The sequence below is a fragment of the Rhinichthys klamathensis genome, unplaced genomic scaffold, assembly GCF_029890125.1.
Source record: "Rhinichthys klamathensis goyatoka isolate OS25496 unplaced genomic scaffold, OSU_Roscu_1.1 h1tg000261l_1, whole genome shotgun sequence".
Classification (NCBI taxonomy): Eukaryota; Metazoa; Chordata; class Actinopteri; order Cypriniformes; family Leuciscidae; genus Rhinichthys; species Rhinichthys klamathensis.
The window spans coordinates 201,107-222,880 of NW_026606782.1; the positions used below are offsets into that span (position 1 = coordinate 201,107).

Sequence of the window (21,774 nt, forward strand, 5' to 3'; positions counted from 1 at the left end):
ATCTAGCCAACAGAAACATCTCTGCAAATAGCAGGTGGCAAAATGTGGCCGCCGTTAGGACGTCTAAATGCATCCAAATTCCCACCAATGCATAGCATTGAGCATGACAGATAAGTAAATATTTGATAATATTATGTTTTTTTTCTCTGTCATGCCAATAACTATTTGTCATCAATGAGGCAGAAGAAACCAGGTCACAAGCAGTAGTAAAGATGATTTATGACAAAGTAACAGTCAGTCCTGTTTTAATGGTTCCTCGGCCTCACGCAAGACAAGAAAGCATTGATCTGGCTTTTACGACAAGTTAACCTCTCAGGAATGAGTGTTAATAGATTTTGAAACAACTATTAATAGCAAATAAAACATTTATGACCACAGTATTTTATGCACAGAGCAAAAATCAATAGATCTTCAATGAAATAAGCTTGTGCAGTTATTAACGGCACTTTCAGACATGGTTTATTGTGGCTCGGATTTGCCTGAGTGATTACTGACTCAAATGTGAAAAAGGTTGCAATGCCGTTTAAAAAATTTAAGATTTGGAAAGTTAACGTCATAAGAAACAAAAATTACCCTGGTATAAGAGAGAAAGAGGGAGCAAGAGAACTGAGAATTGTCTGTAGCAGATTCTTGTATCTTGTGTTTGCCTCTCTTGTGTCTCTGTCACTAAAATGCCAGTCTTCACGGTTGCTATGCCGCTGTATCAAAGTGGAGGATGGCGCATGGGAAGGATTGTGGGAATGTAAAGCTGCACAGCAAACAGAGGGTCACCCAGCCGGATTCAAACAAACTCGTCTAGCTATCCTATTCAGTCAAAAGTTCAATCAGGCACCATGGAAACCTTCTCTTCTAATGAGTTACAAATGTTTCCGTTGATGTTGATTGAATTGTTTTACCAGCCAAAGATGTTTATTGGAGTCACTGAGGGATTTGAATTGACCTAGATGGATAAGCTTTTTCCATTGTGGTTGGGCGTTTAGAGAATGCACTATTACAGAATTAATTAATTTGTAACTTTCTTTCTACAGAAAGATCCCTGTTATAACAGTCTAACAAAGCATTTAGTTATTCAGATTAAGAACATAATTTGCTTAGTCATAAAATAAATTGATCGTGCTGTACTTTTTTTTTTTTTTTTTTTTTTTTTTTTTTGTAAACAGATTATTAGTGTACGTTTTACAAGAAAATACTATTTCAGTCTTTCTAAATGCCAATTTTAATTCAATGTACTACTTGCAGTTTCTTTGTAATTATTTGGGAAATTCATGTGCGATTTCTGAATAAAAATTGGGTCACACTTTAGATTAGGGTCCGATTCTCACTATTAACTACGACTTTTGTATACTCCTAATAACTGCTTATTAGTAGTTGGTAGTTGTTAAGGTTAGGAATTGGGCAGGATTAAGGGATGTAGAATATTGTCATGCAGATTAAGGCATTAATATGGGCTTTACTAATAAACCACCAATATCCTAGTAAAATGCATGCTAATAAACAATTAGTTAATAGTGAGAATTTGACTCACTGTAAAAAATGATCGTGATTTTAACGGTAAAAGACTGTAAAAATGCTACAGTGAAAAACTGTTAATTGGTTAACAGAAAGTTTCCGTACTATATACGGTAAATAACTGTGATAGATCTAATGGTACATTTAATGTAATTTTACTGTAAAATACCGTTAAATGTACAGTTTTTGAAAGTGAAAAAGAGCAACTCATTGTATAATTTACAGTGAAAAACCGTAAATTGACATTCCCACAATTCCCTGCATGACACTTAACATTTGATGTATTTTTGTTAAAATAACTTTCTTCATAGTTTTCTTTTTCTAATCAGTTATGTACATTAGGGTTTCATGTTATATTTAATGTTGTTAAATTAATGTTTACTGCATTTTTAAAATTTCAACATGTTACCATGATGGTGTTTAGTGTTAGTGTGAATTACACTGTGCAGCTTCTAGAACAGTATTAATTCTCTTGTGGAAGAGCTGCTTGTGATGAGCTTTTATTGATCATGTGACTCTCATCACTGCTGAGATTGGTGGTTGTCAGTGTATTACAATGGTATAAAACAGATATTAATACTTCAATAGGAATATAAATTAACATTATATCAGATAATAAAATACGGTTTATTACTGTAAAATTTAAGTTAAAGGTGCATTGCGCACCTCTCTGAGTTTTTGCAGAACTATGCCCCCCTCTGGCGACAAGCGAAACTGCCTTACTGTCTTTGTCTTGCGTGGAGTTTGCGTTGGGGTTTATGAACTACAAGCCGGTCTCTTTGAATCCATCTTCTACTTTTGTCGAAAGTTGACTGAAGTTTTGTCGCTCGAGTTGTCTTCGCTAATACGGAGAATGGCGGCGAATACACAAACCTGCCAGACATAGCCAGGGGAGCGTGAACGCGCATGACGTCACGCCCAGTCTCATGTTCCGGTCTGAATCCCTCTTATTTATTTTACTGTACAGGATTATAGAGGCAATCGCAGTGATCAGAGAAGGGCTCATTCAGCCCATCAGGCAATTGTTTAAGCATGTATGGGTTAGAAAAACGGGTATTTTTAACATGAAATGTTGCACAATGCACCTTTAAGTCTGTAAAACCAATAACGTTGCTACCGTATTTTGGACGGTAAAGTTCTGGCAACCACAGTTGCCGTTTTTTTACCGTAAAAATTACGGTTTATTTTTTACAGTGCTCTAAACTAAAGTGTTACTGAACATTGTTTCCTAATTGTTTTCAGTGTAGTGTTTGTTGAAATATGTATGTTGTTTAAGCTCAAATCTTGACAAATAAGGCATGTGAAAGGACTGTTTGTGCTGTTACCGAACATTTTGTCTGATTTAGCCCTGTCAAAAACTGTTAAAAAAAACACTGCTCATTTACCTAGAATTCCTTCCTTGGTGGCTTGTCTGTCACCAATTATATCTCTCTGTTTATCCTTTGACAAGTTAATTCACATGCATGTGGACCAACGGTGAAGGCTTGTGGATCTTTCCCATCACACTTAAAACGCAGCCGACCACCCTCTCCTCTCTCAAGTAGGCTTTTCACAGAGGCTTTAGGAAACTGTTTAAGGTATTTGCCCTTTTTTCATCTATTCAACTGCAGCAGGCAAATCCTGGGAGGCAGAACCTGTTGATATCCCATAAGGGGCTTAAATGACTCATCGTAGCCTAGATGCAACATGCTTGTTATTTGAACAGCTGCATCTCCACTCCACACTTTTATCAGGCCCATTGTGGTCCTGCCATCCTGCGCTTTTCCTCCTTGTTCGGAAAGCTCTTGACAAACCAACCAAAAATTGGTCATAGAACAGACGTCTAGACAGTTTTTTGGGTGGAGGCTTGGTTGAGTTGATTGTGGTTCTCCAGCTTTCAGAGATGGTTCGTATGAGCTGGTGTAGGTGATCTTCATTCAGCATTATTCCACTGAAAATCACTTGCCCTAAACATTTCAGATGTGCACATTTGAAAATTATAACGTTGAAAGACCGTAATTTCTCACAAAGAATAGCTCCCCCCCCCCCCTCTTTTTCCTTTCACAGTGGCAGCTTGATGGATGGAGCGCACACACGTACCTCCTCACACCTCATCTGGCCGAATGCATTCCTTATGCAATTAGTCCTTCTGAAGTTGCTTATTAGTTGGATCTCTTCTTTGTGGATAAGTCCTTTCACTGAACTGTCACAGCTCCTGGACAAGCCTCTCCAATCCACAGCCATTTACAAATGAATGGGGCACCATGCAAACCAAACAGAGCACATCCTTTTCCTGCTCTTTCACATCTTTGGTGAAAAGGTGGGGGAAAAAACTCAATTTGTATTTGCGCAGACCATAAACAAACATCGGTCAGATCAAATGGGGCATTCAGAGCCTGAAGAAAGGTCGGAGAGAAAGGGGAGGGAGAGATAGAGGAGGGATTGAAGGAGGTACAGAATGGAGCTCTAGCAGTGCCAATTCACAAGCTCAGGGCTTTTATGAGGGTGTCAGTTCTGTTGTCAGACTGACGATGTAGAGAAACAAGTCAATGTGAGGGCGGAGTACAGCACACCTTCCACAGGTACCTGCAATGTGACTATAAACTAACCAACACCTTTAGTGAGAGCCGAGGCCACAGTGAAATCACCTTTCCCATGAAACCATGAGTGGCAGGGATACTGGAAAGCCTTTTATGACAAACAGAGAGTTTCTTCAAAGAGAAGCCAATAAAAGCCCTTCAGATAACTGAATGTTCTTCAAACAAGCATTAAATGTTCAGAACATTTGTCTCTGGTGATTATGGCTATATACAATTAATTAAAAATTTTAATTCAAGTTTGGGAAAAAAGAATAATAAAAAATCATGCTTTGGTAAATCATTATTATGACATAAAGTCATAATTATGACAAGTTGAAATTATGACACAAAAAGTCTAAATTGAGATCATTTTGAGATCATTTTAAAAAGTCATAACAAAAGTCAAAATTATGGCAAAACAAGAATCTTTATCTATCTGTCTCTCTCATCTATCTATATCTATCTATATATATCTGTGTCTGTCTGTCTATATCATCATCTGTCTATCTGTGTGTCTATATCATCATCTCTCTATCTGTGTCTGTCTGTCTATATCATTATCTGTCTATCTGTGTGTGTCTGCCTATATCATCTATCTATCTGTGTCTGTCTGTCTATATCATTATCTATCTGTCTGTCTATCTATCTGTCTGTCTTTCTGTCTGTCTGTCTGTCTATATCATCATCTATCTGTCTGTCTATCTGTCTAGATCATCATCTATCTGTCTGTCTGTCTGTCTATATCATCATCTATCTATCTATCTATCTAACTGTCTATCTATCTAGATCATCATCTATATATCGGTGTCTGTCTATATCATCATCTGTCTATCTGTGTCTGTCTGTCTATATCATTATCTATCTATCTGTGTCTGTCTATATCATCATCTATCTATCCGTGTCTGTCTATCTATTTCATCGTCTGTCTGTCTGTCTGTCTGTCTGTCTAGATCATCATATACCTATCTGTCTGTCTGTCTGTCTAGATCATCTATCTATCTATCTATCTATCTATCTATCTATCTATCTATCTATCGTCTAGATCATCATCTGTCTATCTATCTGTCTGTCTGTCTGTCTGTCTATATCATCTATCTATCTATCTATCTATCTGTCTATCTATCTATCTATCTATCTATCTATCTATCTATCTATCTATCTATCTATCTATCTATCTATCTATCTATCTATCTATCTATCTATCTATCTATCTATCTATCTATCTATCTATCTATCTGTCTGTCTGTCTGTCTGTCTATATCATCATCTATCTGTCTGTCTGTCTATATCATCATCTATCTAACTATCTGTCTGTCTGTCTGTCTGTCTGTCTATATCATCATCTATCTAACTATCTGTCTGTCTATATCATCATCTATCTATCCGTGTCTGTCTGTCTAAGATCATCATATACCTATCTATCTATCTGTCTGTCTGTCTGTCTGTCTAGATCATCTGTCTGTCTAGATCATCTATCTATCTATCTATCTATCTATCTATCTATCTATCTATCTATCTATCTATCTATCTATCTATCTGTCTATCTGTCTATCTGTCTGTCTGTCTATATCATCATCTATCTATCTATCTATCTATCTGTGTCTGTCTATATCATCATCTGTCTATCTGTGTCTGTCTGTCTATATCATTATCTATCTATTTGTGTCTGTCTATATCTATCTATCTATCTATCTATCTATCTATCTATCTATCTATCTATCTATCTATCTATCTATCTATCTATCTATCTATCTATCTATCTATCTATCTATCTATCTATCTATCTATCTATCTATCTATCTGTCTGTCTGTCTGTCTGTCTGTCTATCTATATCATCATCTATCTATCTGTATGTCTGTCTGTCTGCCTCTTTCTTTCTATGTTGCTGTCATCTATTATTTATATTTACATATATACATCTATACATTTTGATTAAATAAGTGTTCTCAATATAGAATTTTTTTGGGGGGTTTTAATAATTATTAAATTATTAATATATCTAATATTATATTAGATATCTTAATTATTTATCTATCTGTAGCTTTTGGTTTAACTTTAATTTTAAATGTAGGATCATTTTATTTTTGGCTTCAAATCGTAAATTCATGGCCGCCTAAAAACTACTTTTCCCAAAACTCTCAGCAGTGCGTTGCTTGGATGACATCACTCTGTGTGTTTGTCTAAGTGCTTCAGTTGAAGCAGTCAGTCCAGCAGCCGATGGCTGTCACACTTTCCTGCCAAACACACCATATTCACAATGCAGTTTAATTAATGACATCACTAAAAGGTTTGGTGCAATCAAGTTTGCATCTAGTTCAATTTCCTAAGTGCCTCTGTATCCCTCTCTAAGCAGGAGCAACACCGAGTGAGCCATCAATAATGCACCTCCAAAAGAGGAGGCCTGCTACAGTGAGCGGCACCAAAGTCCAGAGAGAAGATTGTCCAAGTTTGGAGATCCCTAATTGTGTACATGATCCAGGTAACTTTGCACTCTTTGACGATTTTACAGGCAAGGTATATTTGAACTGTCCCTCTGCTTAGGTTTTTACACAAATGAAACCTTTTTACAGATTCACATTGAAATCAATCCATAGATCACTTGATTCTTGACTCTAAATGACTAATGGAAAACTGTGAGCTGAGTCTTGTAAGCTCTCTGCAAGGAACATGCTTGTAGTGACTTGTCAAGTGAAGATAAAAGGGGATTCCTGTGGAACACCACAAGATCTTGTGTATAGTTGATTAATCCATTTCATTCAGTCCCAGCTGCAGCCTTTTCATGAATTCTATCTCATTCTGTGCTCAAAGTACATGCATTAGTATGTTGATGTATGGCTGCTGTGTGATTAACTGATAAATGGTTTATGCACAAACTGTATTATCCTTGTCCTACTTGGTAAAATGTTGTGTTGGATCACAAAACAGGATATAGCCCTCAGCTATTTGCTTGTGTAAACCTGAAAAGTAAAGATGTGTTTTGAGATATTGTTTAAATTAACAAAACTGAATCCAGTTCCTTCCATTTCCTCTCTGGAAAAAAATTCCCCATTAGTCCTTCACAGAGCAGACCTTGATTTGGACTCACAGAGATGCAAGTCCTATAAATGTGAACGTTAATTAATCTGAGGCTGTCTATTAACAGCAGGACTTCTCTTATCATTTCCTCCTTCAGCTTGACTGCTTCAGCCTGAGTGAATGAGCACAAAAAAAAATCATGAATAAGGACTAAGAATCATTCATAAAGCAAGTTCATGATAATTAGCATAAAATTGGATTGTCAACACTTCAAATGAAAAGAACACATTTTTCATTAACTTTGAAAAATAACAATCGTTCAGAAGTTTAGGGTCAGTAAAAAATGTATACTTTTTATTCAGCAGTGATGCGTTAAATTGATCAAAAGTGATAGTAAAATATTTGTAATGTTACAAAATGTTTTTACTTTAAATTAAATGCAGTTATTTAAACTTTCTATTCATCAAAGAATTATGTTTGCACAAAAATATTACGTTTTCGGAAATGTTTTTGCATTTAAAAATGCACATTTTTTTTAATTTTTAAATGATTCTGAATTAAGGCTCATGTGACACTGAAGACTGGAGTAATGATGCTGAAAATTCAGCTTTGGCTTCACAGCAATAAATAACATTTTAGAATATATATTGAAATAGAAAACAGTTATTTTAAATTCTAATAATATTTCGCTGTGTTACTGTTTTTACTGTATTCCTGATCAAATAAATGCAGCCTTTGATACCTCTTTAAACTCATTAGAGAAACAAGATTAGAGATTACTGACAATCGAAGAAGCCAATCTTCATCCATTTAATTTGTTCAGATTGCCACTGTAATTGATTTTCAGGGGCATTTGTACTTTTACAAGGGTATTTAGATGAGTTCAAATATACAAACCTAAAAGCATACGTTGTCATATTGATCACATCAAATAAATAGAAAACATTTTTCTACAACATTTCTTAACTTTAATAAAACTTGTAACAATTAGTGATGAATCCACAGATGCATAATCCTCTGGTAATCTTGTACATCAGAATGTGCTGGAAAAAGAGCGGCCAAGCTCTGGTGTGCACTGTCCAGTGATTTATAAGCATGATTGTCCGCCAGACTGATGTCTGAGGTGTTGTGAAGCCCTCAAGTGGTGAGGTGAGGTAGTTCAGGTGTTAAATTGCAAATGACTTTAAAGCCAGTGAAACTCGCCTCACCTCTGTCGTGCAATAAACACTTAAGATTAAATAGACTTCTCTGCTTTAGAGCCAGTGAATCTATGTGTGATGATATTCCTCCAAATAATCTTTAATGTCACTATATATCACTCATCAATCAACAAATTTGACTTATGACCCTTATCTCCTGATTTTCCTCTTGAAGGCATTGAGCCTTGTTCACAGTGAAGTCTGTTCACAGGCCTCTCCATCCCTCTGATGAAGCACTTAGCCCACTTCTATTTATAGCGGCCAGAGTGGCACGATCGATTATTCAACCTGACTCTGATTCTGCCTTCTCATGAACTGTTATTCAATAACCATGGATAAAATTAGACATCACAATCCCGAAGGGACAAATGGGACAGAAAGAGAAGGGGGAGAGAGAGAGATGGTAGAATGTATGTCTGTGATTTAGCAGGTCACTGTTTCTTCCTAGGGTTGTCTCAACAGGCTGAACTTCACAAACTTAAAGCTTCTTCATCCTGCACAGCAGAGCACCATCATTTACCCCATGCCTGAATGTGTATGGCTAACATGAAGCAGCACTTCCTTTATTTCACCCCCTCATTGCAGAAACAGCTACAAGAAAAACAGACGGACATAAAAATGGAGTTAAGCTTGCTGCACCCATGTATAATAATACTGAAATATCAGCATAAAAGTAGCCTATAAAATAAATTCTCAATGCCAAAATAACAACTGCATTGTTGTCACATAGCCAGTTTGTTTTCCTTTAAGCCATCAATGCAAAATGTCAATAAATTATATTGAAACACATGGTATGATTTAACTACCGAAGTATTTTCTGATAGTATTCTAATAGTAGGCCTATCTCTATTGCACGGGATTAAGAGGAAGACCCAAGAGGAACTTCCTCATTTGCCACTGACATTAGCTGCATCGATTCTGGACTTTATGAGTCTGGACAGGGCACTTGCTGTTGAACTGTTAGCTTAATAAGAAACAGGTGAATGTCAGTGACAAGGCTTAAGACCAGCACCTTTATAGATCTAAATGCTTAGTTATGAAGTAGGCTTTTTTTTTCTTTTTTTTACATGCACACATTCACTCTTATTCGTAGGCAGCCTATGTCTAATATGTCGAAAACGCTAAATGTCTCATCACAGTCTGCATCTCGCACTCGTTCGCTGTTTAAAAAGTATTGCGTTGGAATTGAAATTCATCAACATCTGAAATTCTGCTATGGACATTTTGCAATTAAATAATATATTTGTACTTTATATTTAAAAACAATTTTATTTTAGGAAATATTTTATTTTATTATTTGATATGTCTTGTCTTAATTGAACTCCGTGCACCTGCGAAGCTCAATGCAAAAACAAGCCAGCAGAGGGACCCAGTAGGCTACGCCTCTCCCCAATGATTGATAAAAATAAATATAAAGAATTATGTGATCGAGTTTTGTCATCAAAGGCATTTTATAGGCCTATAGCTCTCCATGAGTTCAAGTAATTTATCGTTTATGGGTGTGTTGCAACGGCTCTGCATGAGGACTCTCAGAAAATAAACTTGTTTAAGTAGAAAAATGGCTTATTTAATTCACTTTTTCTGTTATAGTGGTTTCAGACATAAGTCTTATTTGCTGTTATGTATTTTCATAGTTTGTATTCGTGTATGTGCGTGTGTGTGTGTGAGAGAGAGAGAGAGAGAGAGAGAGAGAGAGAGAGAGAGAGAGAGAGAGAGAGAGAGAGAGAGAGAGAGAGAGAGAGAGAGAGAGAGAGAGAGAGAGAGAGATTATTGCATAATAATCAACTTATTGTTGAACAATTCTACAGCGACAATAATTGCCAGTATTTTTCATACAGCAGTCGAAACCGAAAAAGCACCGTCCGATTAGCTGGAGCCAAAGGTGCGAATGCTTTGAATACCTCAAACAGGACGTGACGTCTAATCCTCGCAAAAACCAGAGGATTCGTGTTGTTTCCGGACGCTTCGTTGCTTGTCACATCAGCTCAATACAGCGTCCCACAGGCTGAGGTTAGTCGACCAAAAACAGAGCAGCTGCCTCTGGCAGTTAAAACACAAGGTATGTTAAGCGTTCAGTATGTTTTCCAGGCTTACGTGAGAGCTATTCTTTATGAGATAAATATGAATAATTCCTGCTCGCCAGATCATAGCATTGTTGCTAGCTAGTTAGCTCATCTAAAAGATGACAAGGTTGCCAGGTGGAAACATGAATAAAAGCAAGGTATATCGTTGTTTTGACGGTTTGGTCTGCTGTGGGTAAAAAAACACACAAAAAAACGGTTTTAATTATTCATAAATAGAACATTAATGGGACGTGTTAATAGTATTGTCCGTGGTTGGCTAGCTTGTTGACATAGCGTAGCTTTAAAGAGATAGTTCACCCAAACATGAACAGTCTTTGTTAATTTACTCACCTTCATTTTGTTCCAAATCTGGTTGATGATGTTCTATCTGCCGTGAAACGCAAAATGATGCTTTTCATAATGACAGCCTCAGTCATTGTTCACTTGCATTGCATCTTTTGTCCAGACAATGGAAGTGAATGGTCACCTTTTGTGTTCCACTTTAGAAAGTGCAGGTTTCATGCAGGTTTCAAGTGCACTACATTTTATATATTTATTATTATTTATTTAGTTTTTAAGGTGAACTATCCGTCTACTACATGTATTCAGTGTATTTTAGTTGCTGTCTATTTGTACTGCACCAAAATGCATAGCTTATTTTCATAAATGTATGTTTTATTATTTTGTTAGCAGCTCTCTGTCTCTTACTTTGCACATACATCCTTAACAACACTCAGCAGTTTCCCTGATGGTTTAGCTGTGAGAAAACAAACCCATAACATGCAGTTAATGCCCCAAGATGTTTGTCATACATGAATGAGATCTGAGCTTGATTCTGGGACATCATGCTATGATGGATTTGAAATGAAACCAGCCTGGTAGTAGCAGGTGCTGCTGTGAGGAAATGTGACTGACTCACAGGGTGATTTCAATTTGGTGCAAATCCAAATCAAATCGAGAACTACTTTATTATTTGCATGGACCCATGCAAACACCAGATTTTTTCACCAAGCATATATACAATTATTAATGTTTTTCCTATATTACTAAGAGATCAAAAATGAATTCAGCTTGAAAGAAATCTATTGTATTTACTGTAACAGGCAGGTGGTCAAATTGCAGTTAACATTGATTTTCCTTATGTCATCATGTTATGTGTACATTTGTATGGTAATGAGACAAGTAAACCTGGTTGATATTCTGAAAAAACTTGTTTTTGGCTGTACCGTCAGTCGTGGGCTATTTTTAAGCTTCTTTGGGCTTTTTAAAAATCTTTTTATTCATTCCTTATTTTAAATGAAATAAGGTTTTAGACAACTTGATTACATTTGTTGCCCTTACTAAATACAGGGCATTGTGCAAATTTGAGCGTCCTATGATTTGTGTATTCATTTTATTAATTAATTTATTCTTTATTTGTTCTTCTTGAGCCTTTATGTTTAGTTCTTTCACATATTACGTGGAAAATGTCTTAAGCTGTAAAGTCTGACGAGAAATAATAGTCTGAGAAATCATTTTTGAAAGTTTATTGAACCTTTGAGATAAAATACTTTTAAAAAGTTTTGCATACGTGTTTTGTTCTGTATCATGATGATAGATCAGGCTTTTTATGACTGAATGAATGAGGCATTTTATATGGGAGAGGGGGCAAAACTTATAATGCAATTCAATACAAAGCCATGTTTTAATTGTAGTAAATGTTCCTCTTGAAACAGTAATAACAATATAAAAGTTATTCTTATATTTACTTTATACAATTCATTAAAGATTTTACACCAAAGTCACATGTACCGTACCCTGAAGGTGGACATTTTTATTGGTAAATAGCTAAAAAGTACTCAAATTGATAGTTCTTCTCATACTAAAACTGAGCTATCAATCAGAGGGCAAAGGGCATGTGGAAGATTGTGTACGTCAGGTTTTTCAGTAAAGTTTTAATCTTGTAGATATTTTAGAGGCGATAGAAATGCATCTGATATGATAGTGGTTAAAGTGCCTGCAGGTATGTGCTAATTATTATTTTGTTGTTGCTGTTATTTATCCCCCATTTGTTTTCCAGTCATTGTAGTTTGTGGCCATGGATGATGACTATTACCAGGTTCTAGGAGTGCAGAAAAATGCATCTCCAGATGACATCAAAAAAGCGTAAGCCTCATCTTTGGTTTAATTTAGTCCTCTTTACATCCTCAACAATGCTTGTTATTCAAAATTAAACAGTTAAGCTGTTGAAAATAGTAGCACTTTTTTCCAGTGGTGTTAAATATGATCATTTGCCTGTCTAGTCTCATTTGTCATGCTGTATTTCCCTTACAGTTACAGGAAACTAGCTCTGAGGTGGCATCCAGATAAGAACCCAGATAATAAGGAGGACGCAGAGAAGAAGTTTAAGGAGCTTTCAGAGGCCTATGAAGTCCTGTCTGATGGTAAGTCTTAACAATCAACTGACTAAAATAGGGTTCAACAATAAGGGTGGCCCAGGGCATGTGTTAGAAAGGTTCAGGCCAGTCGACGACCATAACTGACGCATCTACTCATAGCTATCCGATCGTGAATAGACCAGGTGTAAAGGCCCTACGAAATGCTTTCGAGACGGATTTAAATCCGATCACTCAAACCACAAAACCGGACAAGTGTAAATGCATCTGTTTGCTGAAACCACGTGTAAATTTTACTTCTCCCAAAATGTTTAAAAAATAAATGTCAGAGCATGAACGTTATAGTCCGATATGACAGCGCTACTGTAACACGCATCGCTGAGATGAGTAGTTGAGCAAGCCAATGCAAATGCACAAATGAAACTGAAAATAAGTCGCAGACGCTCAACACTTTTCTTCATTAAAAGTAGTACGACTTAATGATCTTACCAGTGCTCTCTCTCCTTTTGTGGTCTTTGCAGCTCATATCTGTTGGTTCTGTTGAAGTTAACTAAATTTGCGTATAGCACGGTAATTGAAGATCGAATTTATATCCGTTTTGCGGAGACGCATTTATGTGGGCGAGTGTAAATGGAACGTTTTTAACAAATCAAATAGCTATCCGATCACTAAAAACGCATAGTTACCAGGTAGGCTTGCTACGATAGTCGGTGTTACCGGTCTTACACGGTGTTCAGTCGCAACACCGGTTCCATCACTTGCCCACCGCGGCACCGAAAAAAAAAAAAGTTTAAAGCGAATTGACGCTAATTTAAGTGAAGTGCATACTGCTGCACCAGCTTTTTATAAGCGATGTAAAACAATTTTTACATCCCCCTCCCCCCCACCCCCCGCTCGATGAAACCGGTATTACCGGTGTTGTCACAAGGCGAATATTATCACCATCACATCTCTATTACCAGGTGTAAACATGTACAAAAATAACACAGGAATGCATCCTGTGTGTACATCCCTATATACTTTGCTGTTCTCGATAAACTCAGCATCTTGTTTTCTTTATAAATGACATGGTTTTTATTAAATTATCCTTTAGGGTGCCATGTTAAAACTGTATAATACAACACTCTTAAAATCCAGTCCTGGAGGGCCAGTGTCTTTTTTTTTTTTTTTTTTCCTCACGTCCAGTGTAAATTGATCACCCCTACTCTTTGTGCTAGCAGTAACAGCAGCTGTTGTTGTTTTTTTTCTTAAGCCAAACGTGACAGCTGATTGTACACAAATTGTAGAAAATCGCATGCTAAACAAACATGTAAAACATTCCGTGTGCCATTATGGACCTCCCAGCCTTATCAGCCTTGCATGGACTGCACTTTTGAGACACTCCTTCAGAAGGAGGGGTTGTGATCAGAGGTTAATGTTAGTGTGTTAATTTTCTCCAATTCCAAAAAATGAACGATGACTCATGATGTAGTTGCTTATCTCTTGCTTTACTCTCCTTCAGCAAACAAGAGGAACTTATACGATCGGTATGGAAAACAAGGCTTAACACCAGGTGGAGGTAATACAACAGTGATATTTTTGGTCAAATTCTTATTTTGGATTAAATAAATGTTTATAAATAATATGGCAATATGATGTCAGTGTACCATGTTTAAACCTGTAACTTTATCATTTGGACAGGAGGAGGAGGAGGAAGAGGGCACTTTAATGGCGACCACTTTGGATTCACATTCCGCAATCCAGAGGATGTCTTCAGGGAATTTTTTGGTGGACAAGATCCATTTGCAGACTTCTTTGGTGAGTTTGTATTTACCTCGCTGTTTTTTGTGAGCATTCAATGGCAGAGCAGTTTTTTTAGGCAGTTCTTTAACTGTTTTATGCTAATCTGTTTTTTTTTTTATCTTTTAGGAGGAGATCCGTTTGGCAATGACTTTTTTGGTGGCGGTCGGCGGCACCCCCACCAGCGGGGCATGAGCAGGAGCCGGACAGGAGGGTCCTTCTTTGGAGGCTTTGGAGGATTCCCACCTTTTGGGGCAGGGTTTTCATCTTTTGATGCAGGTCAGATGTTGCAAATATGTCCACTTTTCATTTTAAAATCTTTTCAATTGATGCAAAAGGGCAAACATAAAACTGCTTAAAATTAAAACCAAATCCTGTCTAATAATCCAGAAACTTGTACTAAAAGTCACATCAGGGATTATGATATCTTTCACAGGCTTCAAGACTATATAGTTGTTCAGGAAAACTCTACAACAATTAAAACTGAAATTGTATTTTTGGTGCCATTAAACATGTTTTCATAGAATTTTGTGCAAATGTTTGCTGACTAACATGAATATTATGGATAAAGATATGAGGAGCTCTTTTCCAAAACGCTATAAATTCATTTCAATAGTTTTCAGGAAAATTACATTTTTTACCTAAACCCACACATTTTGTGAATATTCAATTTATCCAGTTAAAATGTTTTTTTGGCTCATGAAAAAACGAATTATTAAAAATATTCAATGATGACATTCAAAATCTTCATCACTAGCATGGATCACTCTTAATCACTCAGGCCTGCATTGTCAGATAGACTGTAACCACTGATGAATATATTCTGTTTGGATGAGCGAAAAAGAAAAACTATACGAGTGCGGATTAGAACCCGTAACCTCTGACACGCTTGGCAAAAGATCTACCACTAGACCATTTAAGAACTCAAACAGAATTTGCGGATCGATGCATTTATGCACAGTTTGACCAGCGGGCAGTGGTCGCACACCAGTGTTGCTAAGAACTTGCAATGTATAACTATTATCAGACCGGCCCTCGTGGCCTCGAAACACTACCGGCCCACCGGGAAAAGTACCGACTCTCCCGATTGCCACTCCAAGTCCCTGCCTGTCATTAATATGCTGTGGTAGTCGAGTCATCAACAGAATATTAACGGATTGGGAGGGGAGAAAAATGGACATGAGAGCGTGAGATTGATGCTGAAAGCGTGAGTGTCACGCCAGATGCCTGAGAGTTGCCAACCCTGGTTACCACAGTTTAAAGCACTCATTTTGAGGAATGAATGAACATAAACAAACCTCTGTTCAGAGCGCCGCCCTGTTGGATTGCTTAGAACGCTCGCCGAATTCTGATTCGTTGAGAGGATGTATCGCGTTTAGTCTAAAAATAGGTTCGGCGCTTATCGCGGTTTGGAAAGGAACTGCATCTTGCAGTACATTTTAAACAAGGAAATATAGCGATTTGGCATGAAACGTTGGAGTAGTGAATAGGTTCAGCACACAGCAAAATGACATGACAAACAATTTTTTTTTTTAAATGGCGTTTATTGCGTTTTGGAAAAGAGCTCTTCATATATACATACGTATATATATATATATATAATTTTATTTTAACTGTAGGTTTCACGCCTTTTGGGCATATGGGAGGAGTAGGAGGAGGTGGCTTCTCTTCATTTTCTTCAACTTCATTTGGTGGAGGGGGAGGTGGAGGTGGAGGCGGAGGTGGAGGTGGAGGCGGAGGCATGGGCAGCTTCCGCTCTGTTTCAACCTCCACTAAATTCATCAATGGGAGGAAAATCACTACAAAAAGGTAGGCACCCATTTTTTTATATATACGTTTAAGTAGGGCTGGGCGATATGGCCAAAAAAATTTATCACGATAATTTTTTATATATCAGTCGATATCGATAGTTATCACGATAAATGTCAAATCTTTATTTCTTTCAAGTTTAAAGGCTCCTAAGTGAAAGTTGTATAAACCAGAGCGTTGTGGTTTTAAAAATCTGAGGTAGAACATTCAAACATTTGTCATTTTTCCTTAACAAAATAAATACCTGAAAAGAAAAATATTTCTTCAGCAGTTTGCAGTGCAGGCTGCAATATTCAAATTACATGTTTTGTCTCGAAATGCATATTTGACAGTGAGTTGACAGTAAATCTACATCCTAACTCAAGCGAATGCTACTATGTTAAATTTATGTTCATTAACAAAAACAGTAACATCTGTTTTTTTTTTGTTTTTTTTAAGGACCACATTTTTATTTGGTAAAATGTAATATTCTGACTGTTTGAGTTTTATTAAAATTAACCATTGGTCATCCAGTATCATGCATTTAGATCATGATAACCACAGATAAAGCCAGGTATAGCCTATAACTTAGCACCTCACTATCATGGCAAAATGTAACTTTATGGTTTCTATGGTATTTGTATGAAAAACAGTAGCCTAACAGTTAAATACATTATTAAATACTGTAATTATATTCCATTAGTCATTTAATACATTGTCTACATTAATAATATTATACAATTCAATATGTATATCCCACATTTCATGGTGCAGTTAATATTACTAGGCTAACGTTACAGTAAATCCATGGTAGGCTAAATGGATTCAGTATCAATTCAGATTCTGACTGTTTCGCTGCGCAGTGTTTCTCCTGTTTGTCAGCGGTGTTTCATCTGCCTTTAAACTGGACATTTGTGTTCTTCGCTGAACTTAAGCGCTTCTCACTGGATCTCGTGAGCGAGACGATCAGAGTAAACATAGACAGTATAAGAAGTGGACAGAGCCATCTCATTGGAACTCAGTTGAGACAGTTGAAGCCCATTTTTAGCGATTTTTGAGCACTTCTGTTCCTGACGCGCAGACTCAAACCGACTCAAACTAAGCTTGATGACGTGAGCAACCTGTCTGACAGACGTTAATCTTCTAGTAGCTGTGCGTGAAAATTGCCAACGTTAATCTTGCAGAGACGGGGAACTTGAGCAAAGAGCTCTTTGGCGTGAGTGAGCAGGAGTAAGTATTCCGTTGCTTTTATGGACTCATTATCTATGGGCTTCTCCCTTGACGGGACGTCCCCCCGATTGCCTGCGAGCTTCTCCTCCTGTCTGTACGGTAATTTCTGTACAGCGCGACAGAGAGTCGAGTGGTTATGACGCAATCGTTAGCCTATTTTTACTAAATCTGTTTCTACGGGGCCACAATGTGACATAAAAGGTAATGGAGCCCTTTATACATTGTCGTGTTTCTTTAGAAATAAATAATGGACAAATAGAGTCTTTAAACGCCTCAAATGTAAAGTTGTTCGCTGTCAAAGTGACGCCAAAATGAATGGGAGTCAATGGAAATGCTAACGCAAGTGAAGTTCTGCTACAACATGGCGGCACCCGGCCGGCTTCAACTTCCGGTCGATGGATTACCCCCTTGGTCTGCGCGGCCGTTTGGACTTTGAGCCGAGCGGATAAACGGTCCGTGTGGCGGATGAGTTTCGTTCCGCTTTTGACGCATACACATTATCGAACATTTATCGACCTCTTGATATCGTTTTATCGAGAAAAATTATATCGCGATAATTATCGTTATCGTTTTATCGCCCAGCCCTACGTTTAAGATGTAAAAAAAAAAAAAAAAAAAAACATTATACCAACTACATAGCCTGAAACTAGCCTACAACCCTATCCGGCAAAATACTGCTGCCATATGCGTCATTAATATTAATCAAAGAACAAAAGAAAAAGAAGAAATAGCACTCACTAATCTTGACTGAATAACTTTTGTAACTTTAATAAGGATTAATTAGTGCTGGGCGGTTCATACCGAATACCATTTTTTTATTTTTGTTATGATATGAATTTTTAATATACGGCAATACCGGTGTATGACGCTTAAACAACGCTCGGAACGCGGCGCAGCACGAATATTTGAGAGGGTCTCTTTTCACTGCTGCACTGTGGTGAGGGCACAGCTGTATGTGTTACTAAACGTGACGGTGAAGATGGATGGGTTAAACGATAATTGATAGCTGTCAAATTATATTGTTTCCCATACATTGGTTCACAATATCAACACATCCTTATGGAAAATGTATTTGTGGTTGGCATTGATATCGTTGAATAAATTTGAGCACTGCACGTTTCAAAGTCAAAACGCGACGCGGGTGTTTTTATATAATTGTATCGTTGAAGGGAACTGACTGTCTTTTAGAAAAGTTTCAATATTTTCATTTAATCTTTAATAACCCTGATAAAGCAGTGTTTATGAATGCAGCTGCTTTGTGTACAGCTGTTACCGGGGAAACAACTGTTTCTGACGACAGCGCCTCCTGCTGGCACCTTTTTGTAAACACTTTGAAAATGTGGTTAACACCAGTCATGCTTGAAAAAATAAAATACCGTCATATACTGTGAAAACGGTATAATTTAGAAAAATACCGTGATATGGATTTTTGCTCATACCACCCAGCACTAGGATTAAACTAGATATTATTTATAAAGTGAAGACTGCAGTGCACCTACCTGAACAACTTAAAACCCTGATTCATTTGTATCTTTGTTCAGTTGTTTTTATTTTTACTATTGCTGATTTGTTTTTATTTAATTATTGACTATTTACTTGTCTTTAATATATTTTTTAATTTACATTAGTTATGCTAGTAGTTTTTGCTTGTGTAAGTTTTCTTTAGGCTGCACATTTTTGTTAATTTTTTTTCAGCAACAAAAATTAATGTTTGCAAAAACAAAACAAACAATACTTATTACCTTATTGGAATATAAACTGGGAATTGATAAGAATTGGAATCGCTAAAATTCAAACGATACCCAACCCTACAAATGTTTCTTTTTTGTAATTCATAGATGTGGTATTAATTTGTTTCTGTAGAATCGTTGAGAATGGACAGGAACGGGTAGAAGTGGAAGAAGATGGACAGTTAAAATCTCTAACCATAAATGGTAAGGAACAGCTCCTGCGATTGGAACACAAGTAAGATAATGGAGCCCTTTCAGCACAAATTTGAGCTCAAACAATGTTAGTACTGTCGTTCAGATGTCTGTACATTGCGTTTTTTTTTGGTTGTTGCCTGTTTGTTGTTTTCCCCCCTCTCCTCCCTTGTTTAATTTTTAGACTGTTGTTTCTGAACAATTTTTTGGTTTATATATTTATAAATGAGGACTGTCAGTATTTTGCGCAGGATGCGTGTAATTTTACTTTTATTTGGGACCATAATGTGAGATTAGTTTTTCTTTCCGCTAGCACTTTGTGTTGCCGTGTCCTCATGATTGCACATTGCCTTTTGAATAGTGCTTTGGCCTAAAAGGAAAAGAGAATTGTGCTTTGTGCATGACTTTACCAACTGAGTGTGGATTTGGAGTATGTAACTTGCTGTTCAAACTCTATGGCAACTTGTCTGATTCGTTTGTTTAACATTTGTAAATGCTGGTAGAGTGCTAGATCCATTGTACTGATATGCAATTTTAATATTTTTAATTAATGAAAATGTTTTTTTCCCTCATTGTTGCATGTAAGACAACAAATGTTGTTTATAGTTGTAATGTTATTACTAAATAACCTGATGAGAACCCGAGTTAATAATATAACTGATTTATGACCATTCAAGGAACTTTGTGTACTTTGTAAAATAATTTGAACCTAAATAAATGAGTTTCATCCTTTTTGGGGATGTGGCAGCTCTGCAGTCTATGTAGTTTTGCTTTAACTGAGAGTGATCTTTGATTTTCTTCCAAATCCAATCATTAAGGGAGTGTGTTGCAGCTTGTTTTATACTAACACTCTTTTATAACAAAGTATGATTAGATTATTCTGCGTTTTCTGGAGTTTAGAGTGAGCGATATTGTTATGAGACTTAAATTTATGACCATTAATAACTTCAAGCAGATCATAATCGATCAAGTATATTCCAACAAGAAACAATGCGGACAGGGGGCAATTTATCTTCCTTAAATAGTAACTTTCTTAAGCCATTAACAAATATCATGTGATAGTACAGAGTTACGTAATGTACATTCCGAAATGAAAACGTATTAAAGAAATCAACTTTCTAACTATTTGAATGTACATTAATAAACTGTGCTATAATGTAACACTCTTACTATTATTAATCAAAAAAATGTAAAGTGATCAGAAGAAGTGTAATTTCTTTACTTTTTTTTAAGTTGTAAAGAGTGGATAACTTTTATTAAATAATGAATATATTTTGTTAAATTAGGGATACTTATCAGTTAAAGTTGTCTTGAATTCTCTATTATGTAGAACAACATTTCTTTGCTGTTTACTGCCTTTCATCGATGCGATGCCTTTCGCCTGCCAAATGAAGCTGGCTGCAGTGCTACCAGAATGCATGGCTAACAAAACTAACAAGTTTTGTGATTTTGTTTTATGCTCTCTAAATGCATCTCTACCTCTGGATGTCAGAGGTATAGTATGCATAGTGCAGAATTATCACCATCAAAACAGTTTGGGGAAAACTGACTGGTAATAGATAGTGTAATAGGTCTGCAAAACATCTTTTTTAAATTAAAGGCAGATATTATTACACTTATTTAATTAGTTTCTAAACTAAACCGCACCCCTCTCTCTAGGAAGAGCCCAGGAGATGGGCATGCTGGAGGGTCACAGACAGAGGAAGGAGCTTCCTGACTCCTCTTCCTCCTCATCCTCCTCCTCACACTCTGCAAGGCAGTCAGCTCAGAGAGAGGAGCAAAATAAAACTGCAGGCAAAGGTCAGAAGCCCATTTCATATATCGTGTCAGATTCCTGGAGCTCAAGCATGATGCTTGTGATACTTAAAAGTTATGTATCCCAACAGAGCAAACTGGAGTCAAGAGGAAGAGAATGACGGTGAAGGGAGAGACCAAAAAGGCCAAAGAGTCCTAAATTTGTTGCTGCATCTGAACTCGTAGTACTGATAGTCTGACATACTGTAGCTGTGGATATTCTGTGTCGAGGTCGGAAAAACACCCTAGCGTTTTCTTGTTTGTTTTTTTATCTGTTATTTTTTTGGATGCAAAGTTACAATTTATAATTTTTTTAAATTTATTTTCTGCCGCTACTATTCAATAAGTATTACAAACAGTAAATGATCACTGCTCTGAAGAACTGTGACTGATACCAAAATAAAAAAAAAAGGATGAATGGTTTTAATGAAAATATGTGCAAGCGAGCATTTCTTATTCGCATGATTCACACAATTTATTAATGAATGAACAACCAGTTTACATTGCTTTTCCAGTAATAAAACAGGTTTTACCTTTGGTT

The 21,774-nt window shown here is 36.7% G+C and overlaps 1 protein-coding gene across 3 annotated transcripts; it reads left to right on the forward strand.

Moving 5' to 3' along the window:
* Positions 1-10,123: 10,123 nt before the first annotated feature.
* Positions 10,124-21,666, forward strand: dnajb6a (DnaJ heat shock protein family (Hsp40) member B6a). 3 transcript variants are annotated; one of them, XM_056267491.1, is made up of 10 exons: positions 10,124-10,292; positions 12,405-12,490; positions 12,659-12,768; positions 14,222-14,278; positions 14,401-14,517; positions 14,629-14,778; positions 16,119-16,308; positions 19,381-19,451; positions 21,099-21,239; positions 21,326-21,666. In XM_056267491.1, the coding sequence occupies exons 2-10, from the start codon at positions 12,423-12,425 to the stop codon at positions 21,391-21,393; spliced, it is 972 nt and encodes a 323-aa protein (XP_056123466.1). In that variant the 5' UTR covers positions 10,124-10,292; positions 12,405-12,422; the 3' UTR covers positions 21,394-21,666. The 3 variants fall into 3 exon arrangements, with proteins under 3 accessions (XP_056123466.1, XP_056123465.1, XP_056123467.1); XM_056267490.1 differs by having other exon boundaries at positions 10,125-10,341; XM_056267492.1 differs by lacking the exons at positions 21,099-21,239; positions 21,326-21,666 and having other exon boundaries at positions 10,126-10,341; positions 19,381-20,186.
* The last annotated feature ends 108 nt before the right edge of the window (positions 21,667-21,774 follow it).

Coding starts and splice junctions, on each gene's coding strand:
- dnajb6a (XM_056267491.1), top strand. CDS start 12,423: ATGGATGATGACTATTACCAGGTTCTAGGAGTGCAGAAAAATGCATCT. Junction 16,309..19,380: donor AGGAAAATCACTACAAAAAG/GTAGGCACCCAT, acceptor TTGTTTCTGTAG/AATCGTTGAGAATGGACAGG. Junction 21,240..21,325: donor AAATAAAACTGCAGGCAAAG/GTCAGAAGCCCA, acceptor GTATCCCAACAG/AGCAAACTGGAGTCAAGAGG.